The sequence below is a fragment of the Elgaria multicarinata genome, chromosome 2, assembly GCF_023053635.1.
Source record: "Elgaria multicarinata webbii isolate HBS135686 ecotype San Diego chromosome 2, rElgMul1.1.pri, whole genome shotgun sequence".
NCBI classification, from domain to species: Eukaryota; Metazoa; Chordata; class Lepidosauria; order Squamata; family Anguidae; genus Elgaria; species Elgaria multicarinata.
Window position 1 is genome coordinate 43,223,153 of NC_086172.1, and position 26,906 is coordinate 43,250,058.

At 39.6% G+C, this 26,906-nt stretch overlaps 1 protein-coding gene across 3 annotated transcripts in view; it reads right to left on the reverse strand.

The window, feature by feature from the left end:
• Positions 1–672: 672 nt before the first annotated feature.
• GAD1 (glutamate decarboxylase 1) overlaps positions 673–26,906 on the reverse strand; it is a 69,451-nt gene continuing 43,217 nt past the window's right edge. For all 3 annotated transcript variants that reach the window (XM_063116405.1, XM_063116404.1, XM_063116403.1), the window contains exons 7-17: positions 23,963–24,075; positions 16,036–16,151; positions 13,454–13,533; positions 13,219–13,273; positions 12,321–12,437; positions 11,718–11,782; positions 8,814–8,892; positions 8,145–8,294; positions 7,319–7,426; positions 5,567–5,656; positions 673–3,375 (exon numbers count right to left, since the gene is read on the reverse strand). In XM_063116405.1, the coding sequence (XP_062972475.1) occupies positions 3,202–3,375; positions 5,567–5,656; positions 7,319–7,426; positions 8,145–8,294; positions 8,814–8,892; positions 11,718–11,782; positions 12,321–12,437; positions 13,219–13,273; positions 13,454–13,533; positions 16,036–16,151; positions 23,963–24,075 (1,147 nt within the window). In that variant the 3' untranslated portion in view covers positions 673–3,201. The remainder of the gene's footprint in view (positions 3,376–5,566; positions 5,657–7,318; positions 7,427–8,144; positions 8,295–8,813; positions 8,893–11,717; positions 11,783–12,320; positions 12,438–13,218; positions 13,274–13,453; positions 13,534–16,035; positions 16,152–23,962; positions 24,076–26,906) is intronic.

Here is a 26,906-nt window from a genome sequence, read left to right on the forward strand (position 1 = left end):
ATAGGCGATCAAATGATTAGTTGATTGGCAATATTGACCAGTCATTTGACTGGCACAATAATGCTTTTCTGGCAGCTTGGGAAAACTAAAAATTAAGGTGAGATTCTCCTCTATTTCAATCGACTTAAGAAGGAGAAGTCAACAGGGATGCTCTGTTGGGATCAGTGGCAGGGATTCAGTCTTGGCACCTCCAAGGCTTGTGGCACAAATTCCAAGCGTCAAATAAAGCAAGCGATACTAATGACAGGGATGGTTAACATCTGGCTTGCACTTGGCTCACTCATAGCTACACGTCAAGGTATGTTTAGGCAGATGAAATGCCTGAACATCACCAGAGCTGTAGTCGATTGTAACGAAAGGTATGACCTAGCCAAATTGCTATCCTGCGTATGAATTGCATAAAATGGAACAATTCTTCTGAAGCAAAGAAATAGCGTTACTTCATCGTTGCAAAGTGAGCACCAAGATTCTGGGTTAGGTAAGACAGATCACCTCCGGTATGTTGCAGTTAGAAAGTGAGAAGAGGGTCATAGAGCAGGAAGAGACAACAACCGTTACTCCACAGCCTTGGAAAAATTAAACAGGAAGAAACTTTCACTAGGAGAAGTTGTTTGGGACCCTCGGAGAGGGAGGGAGAACCACATGCAAATGCCAAAAAGAAAAAAGAAAAAAACAACTTTCCTAACTAGAAAAAGGAGAAGAGGGCCCATGTCACAATAAGCCTATAAAAATACAGATGTGGCTTATTTTTGTTTTTATTTCATACTGAAACCTTCTATATTTGGAAATTAATTAAAGATAGCAGATGTTAGACTCTTCTGAATGGCTTCTCAATTGTTCCATCCATATGATATCAAAATACCATATGGACATTTAACACAATTTAGATAGTCTAGACACATCACAATTCAGAAGTGCTGATCACTTGAACACAGAAGAGAAAGCCAAGGATATGAGAGACCATAAAGCGAATAGCAAGGATGGTGACCGTATCCGACTCTCTAAAATAATGTGGACTTTTAAATGATACTCACTGGAAAATTCCTGGAACAAAAATGGTAAAAAAGTACACAGATCCTAACAAACATTCATCAAAATATTGCTCACGTTTTCCATTGTATTCTTAAAATCCAGGCCGTAAATCCTGCATGAAGTTACCTGTGCACAACTCCTATTGCTTTATATACTTTCCAATCATTTCAACAGGACCTGTTGTGAGTAACTCTGTGCAGTGCTGCAGTCTTTAAGGTTTATTATATATTTGAAAAAATGAAGCATTAATTGAAGCTATCAGCCATCGCAGCATAGCTGCGAAGACAGCTGATGTCGCTTGACCCGAGTCATTCTGTCAAGAGTCCATTCCTGTGACTTGGTTTCTAGTAGTATGACTAGCCAAGGATTTGTAATAGTGAGTGCTAATAAAATCTGATAATTACACAACGCAAAATTATTGTGGCCAGGAAGCTGTCCTCAAAACATTCTGTGGCAGTTTTTTCTTCTCTCTTATTAACTCCAAAGGACAGGGAGTTTGCCCTTCTGACAGACATTCATAAGGCCTGATAGTACTTTCACAGAACCATTAATGTCCTTTGCATATCTTGCCTCAGAATTTAGCTAAACTAACTGCAGAATTTGGCCATGAGAATGCAGGGGCCTTGTTTAAGCATTCATTCACTAAAAAAGCATCCAGAACACTGAACGTACAGCCAGACTACAGTACAATTAGTAAAGGTGACATTTCTATTAAAATGAAAGTATTTCCTTACGCTAAAATCTATATACAATGTTAGGATTCCTTATGGACAGTAACATTATCTGTTAAGTTATTGTTTTAAGGGCACTATTATATAAACGTGTCAACTAATTTTTAACCTTTTCTTTGGCTCACAAATGCACTAAAATACCGATAAACATTATTTAGGACTTTGATAATTATATAAATAGGATACATTACAAATGGAAGAAAATACAAGACAACTCTTTAGCATGGTAAATCTTTGCATATAAAGAAGCAAACAGTTCATATACCTAGAACTGAACAGTTATCTTGCTGGAAAACTAATACATTTGATTCCTCCCCCTGCCCCATTTAATTCCTCTCCCGTCCCATTTAACAATAATGTACACAATCTACACAAATCAAATTCTAAAAAATACAACAATATAATCTATTACCACAACTCAGCTACTACTATCCCCCTGATATGACAACTAAAGGGGACATACATACAACAACTAGGTGGTTCTCTTTAGGATTTGTTTCCTTATCAGAGAAGCACCAACAATAAAGTTTAAATAATGTTAAACATTGTCCTTAGTTCCTAAAATTCTGTAACTTTAAAAATGTTCCTCCCCCAATTTCACTTGGGATAACACATCTTAGCCTGGTTATCACGTTATTTACTTTTTAATGGAAAAAATAGCATCCTTGCACCCCAATCCTAAATATGGACACAACCCAGACATACTGGGCACAATCCAGCCAAAACTAAGCACCCTTCAGTGTCATTTATTTCAGTGGGACCTAACATGCTGACTCTTGCCTTGGCCATGCCCATTGCAATTCCACTGAGCAGTGGAAGGTGGATGGCCCCCAGCGTTACCTGTAAGTATGCTCTATTGAAAGCAATGGGACAAACTCCCAAGTATTGTGCCTAGGATGGGAGTGTTGATGTAGAATCTACCAAGCAATGCTCTGGCCAAGTCCTGTTGATGTGAATGGGGTTGTACAAGAGCAGTCCTTGATTGAGAAAATCTCTGCTTTGGAAAACATACTGTGAATTACTCTTAGGTATATTACCATTTTATTTATATAATATATATATTTATACTTTTATATATATATTATATATATATATACACACACTGTACATATATATTCTGCAGAGTTATTTATTGGCTATCTTAATACAATTAGCTTTTTGCTTACTAGACTTACCAGGCTTAAATAGGGTCAACAATGCATTTCAAGATAATATATTTTCCCCTTTGGTAAAATAACCTACGAATACACACATATGTTCCAGTAATCTACAGGGGTTGTGGGTTTTTTGTCATTGTTTTTAAAGAGAGTATCTCAGAAGAAACAAACACTTAGAAAGGGATTACCTTAAAATGTGTTCTACAGAACTGGCTTAAAAAAAGAAGAAGCCAGTACTGGAAAATAGTGCTCTAGAGAAGAAAACATGTCATTCAAGCACATTACAGATCCTGCCCCAGTCTTTCTATTTCTTCAATGAGGAAGTCAATGTCAGACTTGGTAGCTGCAGGATTTGAAACAACCATTCGAAAGAAGTTGACTTTATCACCCTGAGGCTGATATCCAACCATTGTGGTACCTGATTCCATCATCAGGGCCTTGATTTTGGGTGCCACCTTTTGATTCAAACAAAGAAGGAAAGATGTTCAGAAACCATTTTCTCAGTGAGTAGCCACTACTTGTCCTAATTTCTAACTATAACAGAGAAACAGCATACAGAAAGCATAGAAGAGCAAACAGGTCACCATAAACTGCATGGATGGCAAATGTATGCAGTACTTGCAAATGGATCATTAAAAAATCTGTTTTAAGATGTTTTATTCTGTTTTTATTTTATTTTATCTTGTACACCGCTCCGAAATTTGGAATGGGGAGTGGTATATAAATATTGTTAATACATACATACATACATACAATATTAGCCAAGAATCAGTCCTACAATTTCTATAAAACCACTATCATTGCCCATGTCTTTAAACGTTTGCTATTAAGCAAATCCGACCATACTGTGTTCCTCTCCTGACCGAAATCAGCATGAATTAGAATGATGGAATATATAACATGATAAATAGAGGCAGCCTTCAACATGGTGGAAAATCCAAATAGAACATTTTATAGTTGTAAAAGTATAGGGAAAGGAAAGGAACCTCTCGTGCAAGCACTGAGTCATTACTGACTCTTGGAGGGACGCCAGATTTCGCTGACGTTTTCTTGGCAGGCCTTATAGCGGGGTGGTTTGCCGTTGCCTTCCCCGGCCGTTATTACCTTTCCCCCAGCTAGCTGGGTACTCATTTTACCAACCTCGGGAGGATGGAAGGCTGAGTCGACCCGAGCCGGCTGCCTGAAACCAGCTTCCGCTGGGATCGAACTCAGGCTGTGGGGAGAGTTTCAGCTGCAGTAACTGCTGCTTTACCGCTCTGCGCCACACGAGCTCCATAAACAAAATAATTGACAATTTGCTGCCCTTTAACGGTCCCACAGTATCTGCTGCTGGTCTGGCCTATAGAAGTATAGTTGCAGGCCGAGATAATCAATATCGCCTATAAATCAGCTAATCCAGGTTGGATTTAAGGAATTTAAGCTGCAAGAGAGATGGCAGGGCTCCTGAAGCTTTAACTGTCGTGATGAAGAGGGAATTTCTCTAGGGGCTGCATGCATACAAATGACACCTGATGAAATTCCCTTTTCAATACAACAGGAGCCCTGTCCTCCTTTCCATATGGTTACCCTACTGCTATGCTGTTTACATGAGGCTGCCTTTGAAGACAGTTTGGCCTTCAAGCCAGGCAGCTTGAGCATATCATATATATTAATAGCAAACTCATATCCTGAGAGCCTATCCTTATGTGGCCAAAACAAGACCATCCAAGCACAAGGAGGAGGTATTAAAAGGCTTAGGGGAACCCCAAAGTTTAGAGAAGTACAAACACACTGTAAGGGGAAAAAATCCTAGGCGAAGGGACCCCAAAACAGCCCAATGAGAAATGAGCACAAAATGCTGTCTGACTGTTGTAGGGAGGGATGAAAAATCAGGAAAGGGCAGTGCAGAACATTTCACATTGAAATATTTTGTTGATGGTCCCACTTGTAACACCCAATTTTGCATCACCTACACTTGTCACCTGTTCAGTTCTGAGCTCAATTCCTAGTTTTGCTATTAACCTTTACAGCCCTTATTAGTTCAGGAACAGGTAGGATCATCTACACCCATATGAGCCTACTTGGTCCTTAAAAATATTATTTATTATTATTTATTTCATTCCTATACCGCCCCATAGCCGAAGCTCTCTGGGTGATTTACAACAATTCATAAAAATACAAAATACAACATAATAAAAATAGACTAAAAATTTTAACATAGAAAAATTAAAACAATATAAACAGCTAAAAACAATTGCAGGTTTTTAAATCAACAATGTTTATTTAAAAGTGACCTTAGAGGCCTTACTGTCTGGCCTGCCTGTAACAGCAACTAGTTTGGCAGGTACAAGGCCAGCACATTGGAACTCCCAGGACTGAGGACTTCATTTGGCCCCTTATTTCAGAGTTTTAAAGACTTTTACGGTGCTCTCTGTCCATTGGGCATCTGTCCTTGAGGATTCTGTCTTTAGTATTAAAGATGTCTTTGTTTCTCCAGGCCTTTTAATGATCTCCTTGTTGACTTTTATTTGTTTTATATGTTCTATAACGCTGCTGATTTTACTAATTATGTGGTTTTATTGTATTGTCTCGTGTTTATTGTATCCTTGGGAGGACTTGCCCTGAAAGGCGGCTCATTAATTATTTTAAATATACAAAATTAATTACCCTATGTAGTTTTTCTCTTCTTTCTTCAGAGTCCGGCATCCCTCTAAGACTTGGTGGAATGTACCAGAAACAAACATTTGTGTGTTCGGGCTATAAGAACATAAAGCAAGCATAAAATCCATCAAAATTGTAGGCAAAAAAATAAAAAAAGGAGGGGGGGGGAAGGCTGACATGAAAACCCCATTATTTTTCTCACCACACACTTAGAAGTGCTTCCCACAACCACTCCTGTTCTCCATCCTCTTCATGTTGGGTGGGTGGGGGGCAGCTGAGCATGGAAGTAATAGGGATGTTTGGATGAGCTCTAGAGTAACAAGGCGCTCTAGGTCATCAATGGGATGAGTACCCTTCACCCAGCCTTCACTAGACATTTTGCTTGTTAATAAATATAATTATGGTCTATAATGCTGTGATTCCAGTTCTATATGAAGCCAGCTACATATAGTGGTGGGTTCAGAGGAGTTGTTTAGTACGTTGGGGCTCAGGCCCCACCTCGGCCTTGTACTCAGTCTTTTGAGCAGGTTACTTGTCTTTTGCTATGCCTCCCATGACAGCCATTTTGTGGTGGTGCCTGCAACAGTTTCTCAAATTGCCAGATGTGCCCATAGCCCCCAAAGGTTGCCTACCCTGGCATATGGTTTCAAACAGCCCATTTTCATCTATTTAGTTCTAAAAGGGTTCCCTCTCTCCCTCCCTCCTTCCAACACCCTAGTGCCAAAAACCTGCAATTTGCAAACAAAGCATTCTCTCATGTTAACAGACAGAGAATCAGTAGGTGAAGTTAAATAACGAACTAGAGCATACTCAGTGTCTAATCACCCAGAGTTTATGTAGTGAAACCACTGGAAACAACAGCAGAATTAACAAAAGTAGCAACCTTTGCAGCACAGAAAATGATGTGTGGAGTTTCAACTAAGAGTAGTTGACTTTAGGGTTGCTGATCTGTTTATGAGCATTCTCTTCCTAGGGAAGCCTGGCTTTTTGTTGAGAATATCATTCACTCATGCTCAACTTGTCGCACACATCCAATGTATTTTTAGGTGAAAGGAAGAAAAAATGAGCAAATAAACAAATGGCCAACACCCAAGAGCCTTGCACAAGCCCAGTGGATTTTTTTTTTTTTTAAAAAAAATCAGTGCTCTACAGCTTTGAGTGGAAGACCTTCACCCCAACTCAATGCACCCCAATGGCCATTTGCACAGGCAATGCTGTTTGGTTTGGCCATTTGGGGATGGTGTCTAAAATCCCCTGTTTAAGCCACCAATCACTCCAAGTGTAATGTGTTCCTGCAGTAATTCTGAAATGACCTATGAATATGGCCATTCGGTAGCGACCAATCGTATCTGAATGGACATTTCTCTCTAATTTCTTTTTGTATGTTCCTTTTTTAATAGCTGAGTCTCATCTCATAACGCAAACTGATTTTGAAACTCCCCTGGTGGGCTGCTGATGTTCAGGAAAAGGAAGTCTAGAGCCTTCTTGGGCTCATGGAATGAGTTCCATGTTGGTTTGGATTCCACATCAATACATGGAGCTCACACACAAGTACAATACCATTTCTGCCAGAATTCAACACATTTTGCTGCTATTCCTCCTGCTCCCCATTTTTAAAAAAAACAATAACAAAAAGTAAACATTGGCCCAGTTAGCCAGAACTGAAAAAATAAACTTAGAAGGCTTTTTTTCAGGAAGCTTGTAAAGAATTGTGCGTTTTTATTCCACAAATTCCCAGTTTAATTGGAAGTGGCTTACCTCTCCTTCAAAAACCATCTCAAATTCCTCTCTGTTTTTAATTTTATTATAGAGGTATTCTGATAATTCAAGACATTTGTTGATCTGACTTTCGAATCCCACTGTGCCCTGTTTGGAGGAAAAAGTGTATTCATTTTAAAATTCAGCTCTCTTGTGCTCTCTGATCAGCTTTTGGTATAAATGCTTTGGGTTGCTTTCGGTATAAAAGGTTTGGGTTTTCCAGGTTATTCTGGTTAAAACTGAAGTATAGAATATTTGTGACATTTTGGATTTGTACATATTTGTTTTTAGATGCTTTGGAGATATTTTATCTCAAATCTACAACTTAATTTAAATAATTCATCAGATTTTATAGCGTTATAGAAAACGTATCTTAAAAACTGGAACTGTAAATATGCTCTTCAAATGTATCAAAATACACACAGAGGAGAGAAAAACTTTTGACACTGGCCTTGCAAACGTATACACGCATATATACAGGAAAAAACTAACCATTGGTTTAAAATGCAATTATTTATGGGAATAGTATTAAGCAATTGTACACAAAATATTGGCAGAATCAGAGTTCCAGTCCATTAAAAAACTAATCTGGTGGAAGTGAATTTGGTTCTGCTAAATATCTCCAGGAACTTCTTCCTTCCCCTGCTCTCTCAAAAATGTTTTTCCCCGAAGAAATAAACATTTAAGACCAACAACGTATTTAAATTCTAAGAGCTAAAAACTACAATCCTAACTCCACTTCAATTACCATTGAATGTAGTGGGTCTTACTTCTGAGTAAACATGCATGGGATTGCTTTACACATTTCTGACATTTCATTATATACCTTGGCTTTCCACATCAACCAGAATTTGAATATGTCCACATGGCGGCCGCACTGTATCGCTTTATCTCCAGTATCGTAAGTTATATCATATTGCTTGTCTTGTTGGAATAGATAGCCCGCACACATCTGGTTGCAACCTTGAAGTATACCCTGTTGCAAAAACATCTCTTTAAATATATGACACCTAGCAACAGATGAAATATAGGGCTGTACGCATTAAACATAGGAGCACATTATTCCACCTTTATGTGATAATTCCCAAGGAAATATAAGCTTGATTTTCATGCACTCCTAGGTTTCTTTTTACATTTTCACTTAAGCAATACTGCTCATTGAATGGCCTGCTGATGCAGAAAATGGAAGGCCCATCTGGTACACGTGTAGTCTTTCCTGCAAGTACATAACATATTCCTCTGGCTCTCAAACAAATAGTGCGGCTACTTGTTTTAAACAGTGATGTAACTTCCCAGGAGATGATGACAGTGGGTTATATCTGCTGGAAAGAATAGAATAACTCCTCCCAGAACAATTCTCTCCCAGAATTCTCAGAGAACTACAATTCCCTGGATTCCTTGACAGAAGCCATAGCAGTTCAACTGGTGTATATGGTATACATTTGTAGAGAAAGATATGCCCTTTAAAGAAAAGGAATTAAATATCCAAGCAAACCTTTTCCCGGAGAAGAATAGCAGAACACTGTAACAAAACTCCCATCATCTTGTGTGGATTCCATGTGACAGAGTTGGCTCTGCAAAAGAAATGAATGTGCTTAGAACTAAGGGAGTAAGAGATGAAACCTTACTTAACATCTTTCAGCAGATCATTATTCTCTCTGAACAGGAACCCCAAGACTGGCATGCGGATAAAGTCATGTTCCTTGACCCAGTGGATCAGGTGCCTCACACAGGCAGGGGCAATTTGTTTTGCTCTGAGAGCCTAGCTGCTCTGCTCACGGAACAGGAAATGATCAATGTCAGCATGGAGAGCAGTCTCCCACTCTTGAAGACATTGGGGCAGAGATTGGGGAGATGGAGATACCATCCGTTTATTTACTAAAATAGTTGACACTGCCTTTTCCATCTGAAACAGGACCTTCAATGAGGCAAATAATCATGGGGAAAACAATCTAGCATTTAAATTGCATTTTTTGAGTGTTCAAAGCAACCTTGGCTAAATGGGTGTCCTCCAAATAGTTGGTTAGAACTCCCATCACACACACACACACCCCAGCTATATTGTGTGGGAATGGTGGGAGTTGTAGTTCAATACATCTGGAAGGCATCAGGTTGGGGAAGGCTGGTTCAAAGCATTTCACATAGGATATTTTGGTCATCCAAAATGAACAAATATAATAACATTTGATAACTTCAAGGCAGAAACTGTGGGGCTGTATATGTGCTACATAAAGACCAGTCATTTTCATTCCTGATCTAGAACTTACCTTTAGCCTCGTCCTGCAACATCGGACTCATGTTTATTTATTCTCACGTTTGTCTTTCCCCAATATCCCTCCGCCTCCTTTCTCTCTCCCCCACCCTTGCCATCTTTCTCCTCTTATCAATTCTAAACAAACAAACAAAACAAACAAAGGAAAAGCTGCCATCAAAGTGTGACCCAATTGTGGGGGCAAGCCCACCAGCTGAAAATAATGGCATCTGACACACACAGTGTGAACTGAACTGAGCTTAGCTTATGCCCTACCTTTCACCCTGAATAAGGCTGCAACTGCAGCTGTAATTGACAATAGCGGGCCCCAGTAGGTCTGGTAATTTTTTCACATTAATTAACTACATTGATTTGTAAACAGTGGGAATGGCACCCACATCCACAGACCCCCCCTTTGGGATCACTTGCCAGCACTTTTGTCAATACGGGAAAGACCATGAGCACGCTCTCAGGATGAGCCAATAGTGGTGATATGGAAACAGCCCCACTGTTATGGACTTTTCATGCCCAGGTCAATAGATGATGTTCATGTGTTTAAAGTGATGAAACTGCAGAACACAAGGACCATTTTGGGGGCCTTCCCATAGAAGCTGTTACCTTTGAATAACTTGTGCACCACATCATGAACTCTATTAGAGGGAAGCTTGCTAGATCACCCTGATGGGAATGCGGGGACTGCATGTCCCAGGTAACAAAAACCAACATATATACAGCTTTACAACCTGTAATATATTAAAATCCAATGGAAAATATGCCAATCATATCATGATCTCTGTTAGAAGGCAGCTTTTGCTAGACCATCCTGGTGTGAATGCAGGGACTGCATGTCCCAAATAACAAAAACCAACATATATTTACAACCTGTGATATTTTCCAATGGAAAATATCCCAATCACCAGCAAACACTTTGGAGTAATTGAGATTGCCACACTGCTGTTAGAGCTGTTCCCAGAAAGTGGCTCTTTCAGGAATTAAGCTACCATATCAGTTAATCAGCATGGCTCTGACAGTAATTAATTTCATTCATTACACTATCAGCTTATCAGTATGGTCTCTTAAACAGTAAAATTAATCCTGAAAGACTAAGTTCCCACCTTCAGCAGCTTGGTTTTTTCACAAGACAATATTGTTTGCCGCACAATAAGGCTATTGATGTTTTTTCCCATGTCATATACTTAGTATAGACTGTAATCACCATATTGGTCTTAATAGTGCATGAACTTAGTGCCAAGTAGAGCATAAAAAAATACCTCACTTACAGCTACAAACTACATATTGCCAATGGAAGACATATTCACCGAGGAGATACTCCAACTGGGATACCTGAGAAAGTAGGTAAGTCCTACCCAGGTCAAAGGCACCTGCTCACAAGTAAATTTGCATAGCATGGTATCCTGAAAGTGAAAGAACTATCAAACTTAGGATATTAATTAAGGGTACAATCCTGTGCATATTTAGGCAGAAAAAAGGCCCACAACTCCCAGCATGCCCCAGCCAGGCATGCTGGGAGTAGTAGGCCTTTTCTCTCTCTAAACATACATAGGATTGCGCCTTAAATGTATCTTCCAGAAGAATCATTGCTCTATGGGCTACATACTGTAGATCCCATCAATGATGGCATTATTTTCCACAGGTGTTCCCCAACCTAGTGTCTTCCAGATGTTTTGAAATACAACTTTCATCATTCCTAACCACTGACCATGCTGCCTGGAAATGATGGGAGTTGTAGCCCAAAACATCTGGAGGTTACCAAGTTAGGAAAGAGTGTACCTTGGCTGGAAATAAACAAAGTTAACAGATACAGACCAATTTGTCTCTGGGGCAGGCTAAAAGCTCCTCTTGTTTCAATCTGGTTTGTAATGCAAAGATAAAACCCGATATTGGCTGGGAAGCTTATTTGCATTACAACTGCTTGTCTTCCACATGAAAGTTCAGAAGTTAATGTGAATGTTTATCTGACATTTTCGTCTCACTTGCATTTTTCCCCTGGTCAGTGTTTTTTTACAAATTTGGTAATATTCTTGAGAGGGGTGGGGTGGCCTTTCTTCCTAGGATATTTGTGAAATGTCATGTACACCTGGAAAGATCACTAAATAAATAAAGATACAAATAAAAAGGGTTCAGTACCTTTCTATTCCATTCAGTTTATGACGATGCTTTCTGGACATTAGTAATCCACCTCCCCAGGCAGCCTGAAAAGTGATGGGGGGAAAATACAAAGGTTCAGGACCTTTCAAATATCCTATTCTCCACAACTACCTATGGCAGGGGTGATCACCTTGTGTTTGGCCTACAACTCCCTCCAGATGGTTTGGCCTACAACTCCCATGATCCCTCACTGTTGGCTATGCTGGCTAGGGCTGATGAGAGTTTTGGGTCAAAACATCTGGAGGGCCACTAGTTGCCCACCCCTGACTTACATGTCAATCCTATCAATGGTTTGGGCACTGAATGTTTGAGAAAAACATGTAGGATTTCAAAGTAGGCACTCCATTCATTTCACACTTTCCCCCAAAGGTGGACACTTCCTTCCAACATCTCAACAACACAAGAATGAACAAACAGAGCTACTAGGATCCTAATTTTCCTTTGACAATGATAACAATTGTCTACACTACAATTGGTTTACACTACAATCCTATGCATGCATACTCAGAAATCAGTCCCACTGGGTTCAGTGGCACTTACTCCTAGGTAAATGCATTTAGAATTGCGGTCTTAGTTACTTACATCCACATGGAGCCAAAGGTTATATTTTTCACAAATGTCTGCTATCTCCTGAATAGGATCAAAGGCTCCATAAACAGTTGTGCCAGCAGTTGCAGTCACATAAAGGGGGACATATCCCTGGGAGGAAAAACAGAGGATGAGGTTGATCATGAGATGAAAATGTTTTCAAAATAAAATTGAAATAACTTAAATTACAATTGATAGCATGTTCTTTAATGAGTTTCTGTTGTGTATCTTTTAAAATTTCCACATCTTCTATCCTTGGTTCCTCCTCCAGGACACACAATGAAACAGATAATCTAATTATGCCTAATATATTGTTAATAGTATAATATTAAGGCAACCGTGCCCTGGAAACAGATTAAGAGAGCAACCCTATGCATGTTTAGACAGAAAAAAGTCCTACAACATCCACCATTCTCCAGCCAGCCATGCTGGCTGGTGAATGCTGGGAGCTGTAGGACTTTTTTTCTGTCTAAACATACATAGGCTTGTGCCCTAATTATACACACTAAATAAATGGTAACATATAAAAGGTAATGGCCCTGTTCAGAAGACACCTTAAACTACGGTTTTAATCACTGTGGTTAAAACCGTGGTTTAAGGTGTCTTCTGAATAGGGACAATATCATTCTTTCATCATAGCACTATAACTATTTCAACAAAAACTCCGTGTGGGGGTAGTCTTAAGAAAAGAACTGAAAGGATGTTTTTTGAAAGATCATCTTTTTTATTTCACTTTTCTCAATTCATTTATAGGACATTTATTTTAAAAGTGTAAAGTTGTTCCAGTCACAGGCAAACATATTTTTATCCAATCATGCTCAGACTACTAGACCCTCTGGCAACATGGGATTTGCATTAGTATGTTCAGATTTAAAAACAACGGCAAGATTACCTTTTGTTTGGCTTCCAGAATTTTGGCTTCCAAATCAGCTGGTATTATTTTGCCCCTGTAATCGAAGTGAAACACGAAATCCAAGAAAGTTTAAAAATAAATTAATAAATAAGACTAAATAGAAATGGACACCAGCCACTGTTCAATTAAGTTAACTGATCCTGTTAGTAGGTCATTATGCTATACATAAACACAGGGAAACAAATTCATCATGTACGTGTATATAATATCTTACCTTGCATTGCACTTTATTAAAATCACATTCTCAGTTCCAAAGCCAAGCGCAGCTCCAGCTTTCTTTATTGAGTAGTGACTCTGCAACAACAAAAGCAACAGAAACATTCCAACGTTTCCCCCCTGTTTTTAAAACAATGAAAATTTAGACAAATACCTAATACATGTTTAGCAATGTAGTGCCAATAGTTGCCACTTAACACTTCTTGTTAAGTGTTAACAATTCTTGTTAAGTGCTTCCTGCTTCTTTGGCAGAGATCCATTTCTTTTTTCTAATGTGAATCTCCCAAAGTAATATATACAATTAAATAAAATCCAATAAAACAAAAATAAAACAATCTTTAAAACAGGCCACAACAATTTTAAAAGCCAAAAGCCTGGCTCAAAAATACAGTTTTCACTGCCTGCCTAAAACCCAATAGGGATGGAGCCAACCTGACCTCCCTTGGGAGGGATTTCCACAGTCTGGGTGCTACTACAGAAAAGGTCCTGTCTTGTATACACACAGGCCTAGGTTCTCTTGTGGGTTGGGGTGGGGGCATACAACACAGGTTCTGATGAAAATGGCAAAGTATGGGCAGACTATTCCAAATATCCTGGCTTTGGGACTATATAGATAGATCAAAAACAGCACTATGAATTGGGCTCAGAAACCAGTGCAATTGGTTCAGGACTGGTGATATATGTTCTCTAAAGTCCATGGCAGACAGCCTGGTTGCCACATTTTGTGGAACATGTAGTTGGCAGGGAAAGGAAGCACCACTGAACAGAGAATGGACGAGAGACTAGCTTAAAATCTTTAATAGTTCTTATTCATATGCAAAGATTTTAAACATTTTCAAAAGCACCAGAGCTAGACTCTCCTTCATTCTTTGCTACATTTTGCTGCCACATTTTGCCCTAATTTTGACACTTGTTTCACAGATTTTACCCCATTGAGGCAAATAGTTAACAAAAAGCACCCAGCTTGGGACTGAATGGTGAAATTGGCTGAGCCACATGGTGAAGTGCTACATCTCGAAATTCTTAAAGAACAACCTCCATGTACTTTGGATTTGGGATATCTATCACACAGCTGTTTGTTTTGTGAAATGGACCATTTAGTGTGTGTGTGTGTGTGTGATGTCACCACTTCAATGGTTTAAATGACCTGTTGATTCCACAAGCCCCCTTCAGGCATTACACCCAAAAAGGAGAAAGGCCAAATAGAAAGGGCTGCAGGTTCACGCCTCCATCTCTGTCTCCACTGTTCATGCAATAGTGTGGATGTTTGAGTCAGGGACACCTTCACATGAAGAGCTCTTGATGTGCATAGGCTAACACAAGGATCACAGGAGCTGTGCATCATCATGGGTGCAGCCAGAGGCCCTGTCCCACAGCACCTTTCCATGTGTGTTGCCCCTTCATGTGAATAATGTGTGAAAGCGTCTATGAGAGTGTCGATAATAATAATAATAATAATAATAATAATAATAATAATAATAATAATAATAGGTGGTTGTGTGACCTACACAGGTAACATTGGGTTGGATCCAGATTTAGACATACTTAGACTTGTGACTAACTTAAATCCCATTGATTGCAATGGGCCTACCCTTAAGGATGACTAAGGCCTTTGCTAGACCTAAGGTTTATCCCGGGATAGTCCTGGGGTCGTCCCTGCCTGCTCCCAGGGTCCCCTGTGTGTCATTTACATGAACAGGGATGACCCTGAGACGATCCCGGGATAAACCTTAGGTCTAGCTAAGGCCTCAGTCTAACCTGCAGCTATTATTGTGAGATATAAGATAACCATGTCAAATACTAATACACTTGCCTATTTTGCAATTTAGACCTTAGCTAGACTTAAGGTTTATCCCGGGATTGTCCCGGGGTCGTCCCTGCCTGCTCCCGGGATATCCTGTGTGTCATTTACATGAACAGGGATGACCCCGGGATGACCCCGGGATAAACCTTAGGTCTAGCAAAGGCCTAAAACTTGAATATATCCAGGATCAAGTCTTTAAAGTTTAAACCCTGCTGAGAATCTTCTCTGCCTCACAATCTCTTTGTCCTTCTGCTGTGCTGCAATCTGTAATGGCACCCGGGTTGGATTCAATCTCTCGGTCAGAGTGCAGAGCCATTTGCACACAAACCAGTTGCCTCAAGGAACATCTGCCACAGGGCAGCCATGCCAGGTACACTGTCCCCAAAGCTAACTGCTAATTGCAGAGATGATGATTCCAACTCTAGGAAATGATGCCCTCACCAATAGAGGGACCTTCTTTCCCCCTAATCCACAGAATTTCTATTCTTATATAGGAAGGGATCTCCCTTTATTTTATTTTATTTTTTTGGCATGATGACATAATCTTCTGACAGCCATTTTAAGGATAGAAACCTGCCAGCAATCAATAATTCACAGGTAATCTTTTGTGTGACAGGTCTAGGCTCCCAAACGATTACATTTGGAGGGGAAGGGGAAAAATGAAAGCAGGAAGTCATATCCATCAAGAACTATTCTGGTGGTGACAGAAAAGCATCTTCCTTTGCCCTCCCCCAGTAATTAGGTTAATGATACTTAATTAAGCTTATTGAGCTCACATGTTCTGAGGTAAAGAGGACCAGTTTAGGCACTGCAGCCATGCCTTTGGTTTTGACTTCCGGGAAATATTTGTAGCGGGCAGCCATGATGCTATACATATTCGATATAGCACCACCTGTAACAAGAGTATATGATAATAAAATATTAGAAGAGAGAGCGGCGAAAGCCTGATATTGTGAACAAAGGTATAAAAGCATCATTTGTGAAATGTTTTGTGAACATTTCAATCAGGCACAGAAGAATTAACAACTTTGATGGATCAGTCTGAAAGGTGTAATGATAAAAGGGTTGTTTTGTTTTTTCAGAGGTTATGTCTTCGTTCATTATGGGTGGTATTCCTTTAATACAATGGCTTTCAGCTTTGTTCTTCTGAGGAACCTTGATGTTCCCCAGGTTATCAAGATTTCTCAGGTAATGGTGGACAAGCTCCTCCACAGGACAGCTTATTCCTCCACTACGAATCTTCTTTTGCAATATGGAACTATTACCTTGCATGAACTGAATAGAATATGCCCCACAATCCTTTGCAATGTGCAGAGGTTTTGTTATTGACACACAGGTGTTCCTTAGTAATCAACATGGAAAGTGTTCCCCATAGTAACAAAATGTCTACTTTAACATAGGACTAAATCTTGGCTTGCTGCTCTCAGATATTTTATTGGCCAGAATTGTTTCTCATTAATAAATTCTATCATGGATTGTAAAACACACACACAACTTTTCATTTCCATTAAAATACTAGCATACTGAGACTAGATTTTCCTCTATAGAATCCTTTTCTGGGCCCAATGGATTAGTGCTCAGCCAATTTGATTTATTTATTTGTTTATAATGTTCTTACCCTGCCTTATCACCAAGGCCCCAGGGTAGCAAACACAATTTTAAAACAATAAAATATTGATTCACAACAATAAAAATAATAAAAGTAGCAGATAATATGGAACATTAGTAAGCAGTGACACAATTAGGAGTCTCAAAATCTAAAGGTTATTAAAGGCATGAGAGAACAGCCTGGCACTTAAAAGGATGATAAAGAAAGAATCATAGAATCGTATAATAGTAGAGTTGGAAGGGCCCAACCCCCTGCTCAATGCAGGAATCCACCTTAAAGCATACCTGCCAGATGGCTGTCCTGCTGCATCTTAAATGCCTCTAGTGGGGGGGATCCCACTACTTCCCTAGGTCATTGGTTCCATTGTCATACTGCTCTAACAGCCAGGAAGTTTTTCCTGATGTCCAGCCGGACTCTGGCTTCCTGTAACTTGAACCCATTAGTCCATGTCCTGCACTTTGGGATGATCGTGATAGGATCCTGGCCCTCCTCTCTGTGACAACCTTTCAAGTAATTGAAGAGTGCTATCATGCCTCCCCTCAGTCTTCTCTTCTCAAGGCTAAAGATGCCCAGCACCAAGTGTACATGTCTAGGGAGGACGTCCCACATTTTGAACACCATCGCTAAAGGGGTCCTCTTTCTGGTAGCCACCAGCCTTACCTCAGAAGGCTGGGGCTCCTGGAGAAAGATACATCTGAGAGAAGGCAATCCTTCAGAAACCCAAGTCACAAGCAGCTTAGTAGGGCTTCCTGTTTTCTTACATCTTCTTGTTTTCTGCCTCACCGTTCTCCTGTCAATGTTGATTTTATCCCATATCATGTAAAAGAGCTCCACAAAGATTCTCTCTCTTTCTGGAATTCTTTCAGTGACAATTATCATCTTGCTTAGCTTTTCTATAGTACATTATAAGGGCTCCAAGTGCTTTATTTTTATTACCACAAATTATCTTTCTGACTGCTCTGTAAAGTAGGCCAATATTATTATTCCCATATTACAGACAGAGCAGAGGCTGAGGCGTAGAGAAAATGGCGTGTCTAAGGCAAACTAGTGAGTTTGTGTGGGGAGGTGGGATTTGAATTGGGGAAGGGAAAATATGTGGTAGAAGGGAAACAGGATAGGCAGTGTTGTGTTGTATCTGCTCTGTTTCTACTCATGTCACATTTTCCTTCATCAGACGCTCAAAACTTTCCAAGGTTAGGTGAATGTGGCTGATTGCAAAGGAGACCTTTTCCTTGCCTTGGGTACATATTTCTTGTAGGTTACTTCTAAGGCTCTATACAAAATTTATTTGATTATAAAACTTCTGAGTTGCATATCCAACTCATTTAAGGCAATTCAAAGTGACAAAGAACAGTAAAAAAAATTGCCACAATAAAACCTATGATTTTATCTTTTCAGCTCCCCTTTTCCTTCTCAATGAACAAGCCGAAGCAAAATCCTTAGTCATCACCCAAATAACTGAAATGCATAAAAGACTTCATTGATCAAAAACATTTCTTAATGTATACAACAGCTTTCCTCAACCTGTCTCCCTCCACATGTTTGGGGCCAGAACCTGACCATCATCTATTCTAGCTAAGCCTGGTAGGAGTTGATCCAAAACGTCTGGGAGACACCAGGTTGCTGAAGGCTGGTATACACCAAAGATCAATTAGATTACCAGTTCAATAGAGATAAAATCAATATATGGGTTACTGGACACACAGCCTCCAATCTGCTGGAGAAATATTATTTAGGAAGACCACTGTACATTCAACAAGGCCATTTACGGCCTCATATCTGAAATGCTTGTTTTCCAAAAGTGGTTTTGTTCATTATACCTGTTTTGACAGAGATTGCCTGGCTGTCTTGATACTTGCTACGCCATGCCGTGTCGTATCAGGTTAGCAGACATAAGGAAATAGGTTTCCAGAAGACTTAAACATAGAACCACTTTGAAGGTGGAAGCAATGGCAGGCTGGATCTTCGGACTGACAAATCAGTGAGCATTTATGCCAAAAGTATTGGCAGCAGTGTGAATCCATGAGGACAATACATTGAAAGAGACTTCTCTCATGCATGTTACTTGGTTCAACACGTTCATAAGCAGACAGAATTCTAGATGTGCTCAGTAGTAACTTGAGACTAATTAATAACTCTGAAAAATGAACAGCTTATTTACAACACCAAATATCCATTTGATGCCTGTTCTATAATGTGTTACAAGAATCTGAAGGCCAACCAGGGGTGTGTGTCAAAAGCTGGCACCTGACAAGGCTCAAAACCTGACAGAGGCCACTGACAACCGTTTGGGCCTTTTCCCCTGCTGACCTAGGGTGGCCATGTAACCTTTTTATATATAGAGAAGACAATCCTCTGTTTGAAAGGCTGTCAGAGAGCTGTCTTCTATTCAAACTTGTCCTCTATTTGAAGGGCTGTCCTGTTCAATCCCAATTTAAAAATAAAGAACCTGATGAACTGTTGCCCATCTTGGTACGTGAACAGCAGACTGAGAAGGTAGATCCACAGGTCAGCTGGTCACAGTCTTCGACCTATGGTGAGATGTACGGTATTTCTTTTTAAATTATAATCATCATTTCTAAATTTGTAACTATACATAAAAATTAGCATAGGCATGTTTTATGTAAATGGATGTCCTCTTTTTTTGGTGATGCATGTCCTCTTTTTTTGGCAATTCATAAGTGGGGACCCTATCCAAGCGTGACAAAAATAAGCCTCCTCCTCCACTCATTTAGCCTTCTCCATCAGGATGTTGTTGTGGATTTGACCCAGAGGAGGGGGGCAAGGAGATGAGTTGTGATCAAAAGGATGGGCTCAGTCTGGAAAGGAGGCCCACTGAAGACACCTTGCCCAAGCCCCCCTTTACACCTTGAGCTATCACTGACGCCAATCCTACTGCAGAATAACAGCTGCATCCCCATTTTTAAAAGAGCCTTGTGAATAGCCTGACAGTGACTTTTAAGGTGGGTCTTTGCTGTTCTAAAATTCAGTACTAGCATACAATTAAAATGTTGGGTTATTGTGCCAGAACTTTTCTCTCTCTGGAACTCTGTTTGTGCTCAGAAACAAACACACATCACGCAGGTCTTACACAGCAGAGCTGGTTTATTTCCTTCAGGCTTCTGTGCAGTTCAATTCAGATCAGTTCAGATCAGCACACTGAGGCATACACAGAGAGCAGTGATCATAGAGCAGTGATCAGTAAGCAGTGATCAGTTCCATTTTACACAAGTGAGAAACTATATACACATCTTATACAATTCTTATCTACATTACATACAGCTGTGATGAGGCTAACTTAGAATCTTGGCAAGGTTCCCAGAACAGCCTCTATCTCAAGGTAATTGCCCACAGATAGTCTTTCTCTGTTTAACCCTGAGATAGCCATACACACACAATTTTAATGACTAAGCAAGTATTTCTTTTCATATACTTAACAGTCCTCCTCTTGCGCATGTTGTTTAAATTGTGTTACAATCTGAGACCCAGCTTTAAAAGCATCTCTTTGTGTTTTACCATTGATACTGGTTTTGTGAATAAATCAGCCAACATCATTTCAGATGGACAATATTCAAGCTTAATCCAGCCCTTCTGAATTATATCTTTCACATGAGAATAACGAACATCCACATGTTTAGTTCTTGGTTTACACTTTTCAGATGTAGCCATACTAATACATGCCTGATTATCCTCAAATATGGTTACTGGTGTCTCAGTTTCCAACCTTAGATCAGCAAATAATTGTTTATACCACTCAGTCTCATTACAAGCCAGAGATAAGCTGATATATTCTGCTTCTGCACTAGAGGTTGCTACACAATTTTGTTTTCTTGTAACGTTCCACCTGTCCTTTCTCATTTTGTTTTACTTTGAATACCCATTTACAGGTAATACCCATTTAAAGGTACTAGCTCCCACGTTTCATTTTTTTCCATTGCTCTGATTTCCTCTGACATTGCTTCATGCCAGCCCTGAGCTTCTGTAGGTTCCATTTCCTGAATTTCGTCAAATGAAGTAGGTTCATAGGCTATTAGTAAAGCTCTATGAGAAACCTGTTTGCTTTGGTATTCATCTGAATAACGAATTGGAGCTTTGCGTTCCCTTTCTGGTCGCTTTGGCATAGTTACAGGCATAGTTTCCTCCTCTACAGTTTCTTCCCCCTCCCTCTCTTGCTGAGATTGTTCAGGAATTTCTTCTGTTTCTACAGCTTTCTGTTCTACAGGCAAACTTACATACTGTTTTGTTTCCTGCATTTGTTCATGAAAAACTACATCTCTGCTCACAATTACACTTTTGTGATATGGAGACCACAAACGATAGCCTTTTGTTTGTGTATCATATCCCAACAGTTTACATTCCAAACCTCTTTGAGCTAGCTTTCCTGGTCTGTTTTCTTTCTGAATATGAGCAAAACATTTACTTCCAAAAACCCTTATATGTGACACTCTAGGTTTTCTTTTGTAAAACATTTCATATGGGGTTTTTTCATGTACAGAGTGGTAAAGCCTGTTTAACAAATAATTTGAGGTGGACAAAGCTTCTGCCCAGAACAGATTAGACAATCCTGACTCTTTCAATAGAGCTCTTAACATGTTCTGCAAGGTTCTGTTTTTCCTTTCTGCAACTCCATTTTGAAATGGTGAATATGGAGCAGTAAGGTTATGTTGTATACCCTCATCACTGAGGAATTTTTTAAATTGGTTGCTAAGAAATTCACCTCCCCGGTCCGTTCTTAGATTAGCTATAGGTTCTTTAAATCTATTTTTACTCCACTTAACAAAGGCTTTAAACTTTCCAAAAGTTTCACTCTTCTGTTTTAACACATACACAAATCCAAATCTGCTGTAATCATCAACAATAGACAAGAAAAATCTGTTTCCTCCTTGACTTGTCTCAAAAGGACCTGCAAGATCTGCATGAATTAATTCAAAAATTCTTTTTGTTGTTCTCTCACTATGTTTTGGAATGTTTGACTTATGACACTTGGTTTCACTGCATACATTACATTCTACATAGTTAGAACATGGTTTGATTTTCACCCCTTCACACAATTCTGGAATCTTAGAAATTGTTTTATAGTTAGCGTGACCAAACCTTTTATGAGTTAAATGGATGCACTCTTGGTGTGGTTTGCAATTGGCTATTGTTTTTGTTGTGACTTTGCTGGCTACAACTTCATTTTCTGTACAAGAATTAATCACATACAAAGATTCTTTCATTATTCCCTGCACACACACCTTGTTTCCCTGTTTTATAGTACAATTTTCTTCAGTAAAACAAACCTCATACCCCATTTCTGTTAACTGAAACACACTTAGAAGGTTTGTTTCCAATTCTGGTACATATAAAACACTTTGTAGTTCAACTCCCAGACAATCAAAATATACATTACCCACACCACAAATCTGGATTTTTGTTCCATTTGCAAGGGTAACACATTTTTGCTCTGAAGTAGAAGTTTCCAAGGTTACAAATGAAAGTTTGTCTTTTGCCATACTTATTGAAGCCCCAGAGTCCAAAAACCAAGGGTTCATTGTCTCTTTGACTCTTGCTAGAAGACACTTCTTTGTTGATTCAGCTTCATTCATGTTGTTTTCTTCTCTCCACTTTGCTGTTGACTGCTTTTTCTTCTTGTTGTTGCAATCCCGCCTTAAGTGTCCTGTGGAACCACAGTTAAAGCATTTCCTTGCCTTTAATGCAGCCACCACGTCAGAAGATTTATGGCTTTGTTGAAATTCAGCCACAGGATGTTTAAAACTCTGTTGTTTTGAAGCTTGTCTTCTTTCATAGGTTTCCAGTAGTTTTCCAGCTACATACTCGAGGGTTAAATTTTTCTCCTCTTGACTTTCCATCATGGTGACAACCGCGTCGTACGATGAATCAAGACTTGACAAAATCACATAGACTTGGTGTATAGTTGTAAACTCCATCCCTCGTGCCCTGAGTTGATTGAAGATTTCTCTCATGCTTTTCAAATGGTTTGACATAGACTCCCCTGGTTTCAGCTTCATTCCATACAGCTTCCGGGTTAGAATTATTTTACTGCCCGCTGTTTCTCTTTGATATACAGCTTGTAGCGCATTCCAGCACTCTTTTGATGTATTCAAAAACTGAATGAAGGAAATTTGAGAGTCTTCCACAGCTAATGCAATAACTGCCATTGCTTTTGCATCGTCCTTAAACCATTTAGCATTCTGTGGATCTGCTCTTTCTGGTGGATCCTCTGTGACTACATACCACAGTTCAGCCTGAATCAGATACATTTGCGTTTTGTAAGACCATAATGCATAGTTAGAGTCATTCAGCTTTTCCAACAATTGATGCAAACCAGACATATTAGCTCCTGCCATTCCCTCTGCTTTAGGAATTGGTATCTCACCGTCCTCCTGCTCAGAGTCCTCCTCAGAGTCAGCCGACTGAGATTTTTCCTCACTTTGCAGCACTGGCTTTAGCTTGATGTCTTCCTTCATCAACAGTTTTCTGTTTTAGCAGACTCCTGGTTCTGGTTCTGATACTGCACCGTTCCCACCAAGTTCTGGTTCTTCTGCCTGGATTAGGCTGGCGTAGGCTTCCTGGACTGGACTGGGCCCATAACCTTTGTTGGGTTATTGTGCCAGAACTTTTCTCTCTCTGGAACTCTGTTTGTGCTCAGAAACAAACACACATCACGCAGGTCTTACACAGCAGAGCTGGTTTATTTCCTTCAGGCTTCTGTGCAGTTCAATTCAGATCAGTTCAGATCAGCACACTGAGGCATACACAGAGAGCAGTGATCATAGAGCAGTGATCAGTAAGCAGTGATCAGTTCCATTTTACACAAGTGAGAAACTATATACACATCTTATACAATTCTTATCTACATTACATACAGCTGTGATGAGGCTAACTTAGAATCTTGGCAAGGTTCCCAGAACAGCCTCTATCTCAAGGTAATTGCCCACAGATAGTCTTTCTCTGTTTAACCCTGAGATAGCCATACACACACAATTTTAATGACTAAGCAAGTATTTCTTTTCATATACTTAACATAAAAGACACACAGTGAAGCCACTACAGTTTGGCGTTTGGGACAAAAGGTTAAGAATAGAACCTACCAGGTGAGAATATTCCATCTCCATCTTTGTTTGACCATCCGATAATCTCTCTCATTTTTCGAAGTGTTATTTGCTCCATGAGAACAAAGACAGGTGCAATTTCATATGTAAACCTGGAAAAATGAAAATATATACCAATGCCAGTTACACAATAATAAATATAAAAATACATATACTTTCAGAAGTAGCCTCTGGTTTTAGACTTTGATGAGTCTCAAGCTGCAGTCCTATACCCACTTATCTGGGAGTAAACCTCATTGAACTCAATGGGGCTTAATTCTCGGTAGACATGGATAGGATTGTACCGTCAAGTATGTAACAATAGTCTGTTTTAGGGAGGAGAGTCTTGGCGGTCAAAATAAGCATGAGCTCTGGGCCACTGAAACCCTGACATTTATTCCACCAAAAGTCTTTCAAAATGGTAACAATCCTGTTGAGTTTTTGGTTGTTGTCAATTCGGGCATATTGGGTAATTTGAGAAACTGCTCTGGGCAACACCACAAAATGCCTAATCAGTGGATCGCTGCTTTGCTGTCTACCTGTCATGTCTACAATTCTTAGGCTGTGTCTTATTAAGCAAAACATTTTGTATCATGTCAACTGGATGCCGCAATGTTTCTTTAATGAGGGGTTGTCTAATTTGGCTAATTGCTGGTGGTGCAATAAAGCGAATGCTTCTTTTAAACATATATTTTGACAATGTCCAGCAGCTGCTTCTTTTCGGGAGAAGGTTATTACAAAGATAAATGTTGTACTGGAACAGTCTTTAATATTCACTGATGTACATGCTCTTTTAGATTATTTACCTGCTTCATGGAAATTAACGAATGCTCAGCGTAAATGGATTCCCTGCACCCTTTTGCCAGCTAAAAGGCTGATATTACAACATTGGGAAGATAAATACTCACCTCCTATAATGCAATAAATTGATGACCTTACAATGCTTTCAATAACTGAATGGGTGGCATATAAGACACCACCTTCAAATGGATACTTATTTTGATATTTGGTCTGCTCTAGTTGAAACGTATGTATTAATTGCTAGAAAGTTGTTTGCATTTCATACAAATCCATGTATGTATATAAAAAAATGTATTTTAAAAAAGTTTTATAGGTGCCTGCAGGCCCGATATTGGGGATCCTTGATCTAGCCCAATATAGCCCACTCTGACTGGCAGCAGCTCAGAGGTCCCTCATATCATTGCTAAGTGATCCTTAAAGTAAAGCATGGAGAAGGGCAGAGAATAATAATAATAATAATAATAATAATAATAATAATAATAATTTTATTTGTTACCCGCCTCTTCCTCTGGATCGAGGTGGGGTACAACACAAATAAAAACACCATAAAATACATACAACTAATTCAAACGTTTAACCAGGGACCTTCTGCATTCAAAATATATGCTCTACCACTAAGATATGGCCCCTTCCCCATATGCATAACAATAAGCAGTATTTATATAGTTCATTCAGTGTTCAAAGCACTTCAAATATTTTATCACAACAACCCTTCAAGGTAGATCAGTTGCAGAGAGGAGAGCTAGGACTAAGAGAATATGGCTTTGCCTATGGCAACTTGGTGAGTTTAGATCACAGAATCATAGAATAGTAGTTAGAAGGAGCCTATAAGGCCATCAAGTGCAACCCACTGCTCAATGCAGGAATCCACCTTAAAGCATCCCTGACAGATGGTTGTCCAGCTGCCTCTTGAATGGCCCTAGTGGGGGAGAGCCTATGACATCCCTAGGTAATTGGTTCCATTGTCATACTGCTCTAACAGTCAGGAAGTTTTTCCTGATGCAAGATTTGAACCTGGGGTCAGTATGCCGCACCAGCACTCACCCCAGTAGGATAGCTTATATAAATTGCTTGGAGAAAGAAACCCAGGAGGAACATCCCTTCACCTGCTTCCCATAGATTTTTCTTCACACTGGTCAAAACATTCTGAGACTACACCATCTAGTTATAGCAATTATAACTATATTGCTAGTCAGTGCCAGAAAATATTAGATCATAAAGTTTTTTTAAGTTCACAGAGTGTCAGATTCCTATTTGCAAAACATGGTTGTTGCCAGAAATAGAGAGCTATGAAAATGGTATGGCAAACATTGGAGGGCTACTCACAAAGATAATTAGAAATATTGAACCTGAGCTTTAAAAAAACTGAAACACCCACAAGCAATTATTTATGTGGATTTATTCTACTTTTAGCCCCAAGGACAACTAATTATTCAATACCACACAATCAATATCTGTCAAGAGTAATTAAAAAGGATGATTTTCTAATTACTAATTACAGATAACAAGAGGGCAGTCTGCTGCTTTATCCACCTAATGCAGGCAAGAACCAATGAACAAAGTCTAATATATCATATTATTTTCCCCATGTACTAAAATTTCAATGCATGTTTTGTTGCTCTATTTGAGGGCCACGAAAAGTCTAATGGTATCAACAAGAAAGTTTTCCTCCATTAAAGCTGCAGTGCAAAGCTATGCCTCTCTGCCCAAACTATACTGGAAATAAAGCCAAACGGGGTGTACCTAATTTCCAGAATCCCCCCCCCACTGTATTGGATAACACCAGATATCTATATCAGTCTTTCCTAAGCTGGTGCACCCAAAGGTCTTGGACTATAACTCCCATAATCTCCAAATCTTCACTGCCATTGCTGATTGGGGATTATTGGTGCCGTAGACCAACATATCTGGAGGGCAGCAGATTGGGGAGGGCTCAGCTAGATAATAGAGCAAGTTACTATGAAGGCCTTAGCTAAACCTAAGGTTTATCCTGGGGTCGTCCCTGCCTGCTCCTGGGATATCCTCTGTGTCATTTACATGAACAGGGATGACCCCGGGAAGATCCCGGGATAAACCTTAGGTCTAGCTAAGTCCAATCCTATCAGTTGCTACAGGATAGCAGAAGCCGTTTGTGCCTCATCAG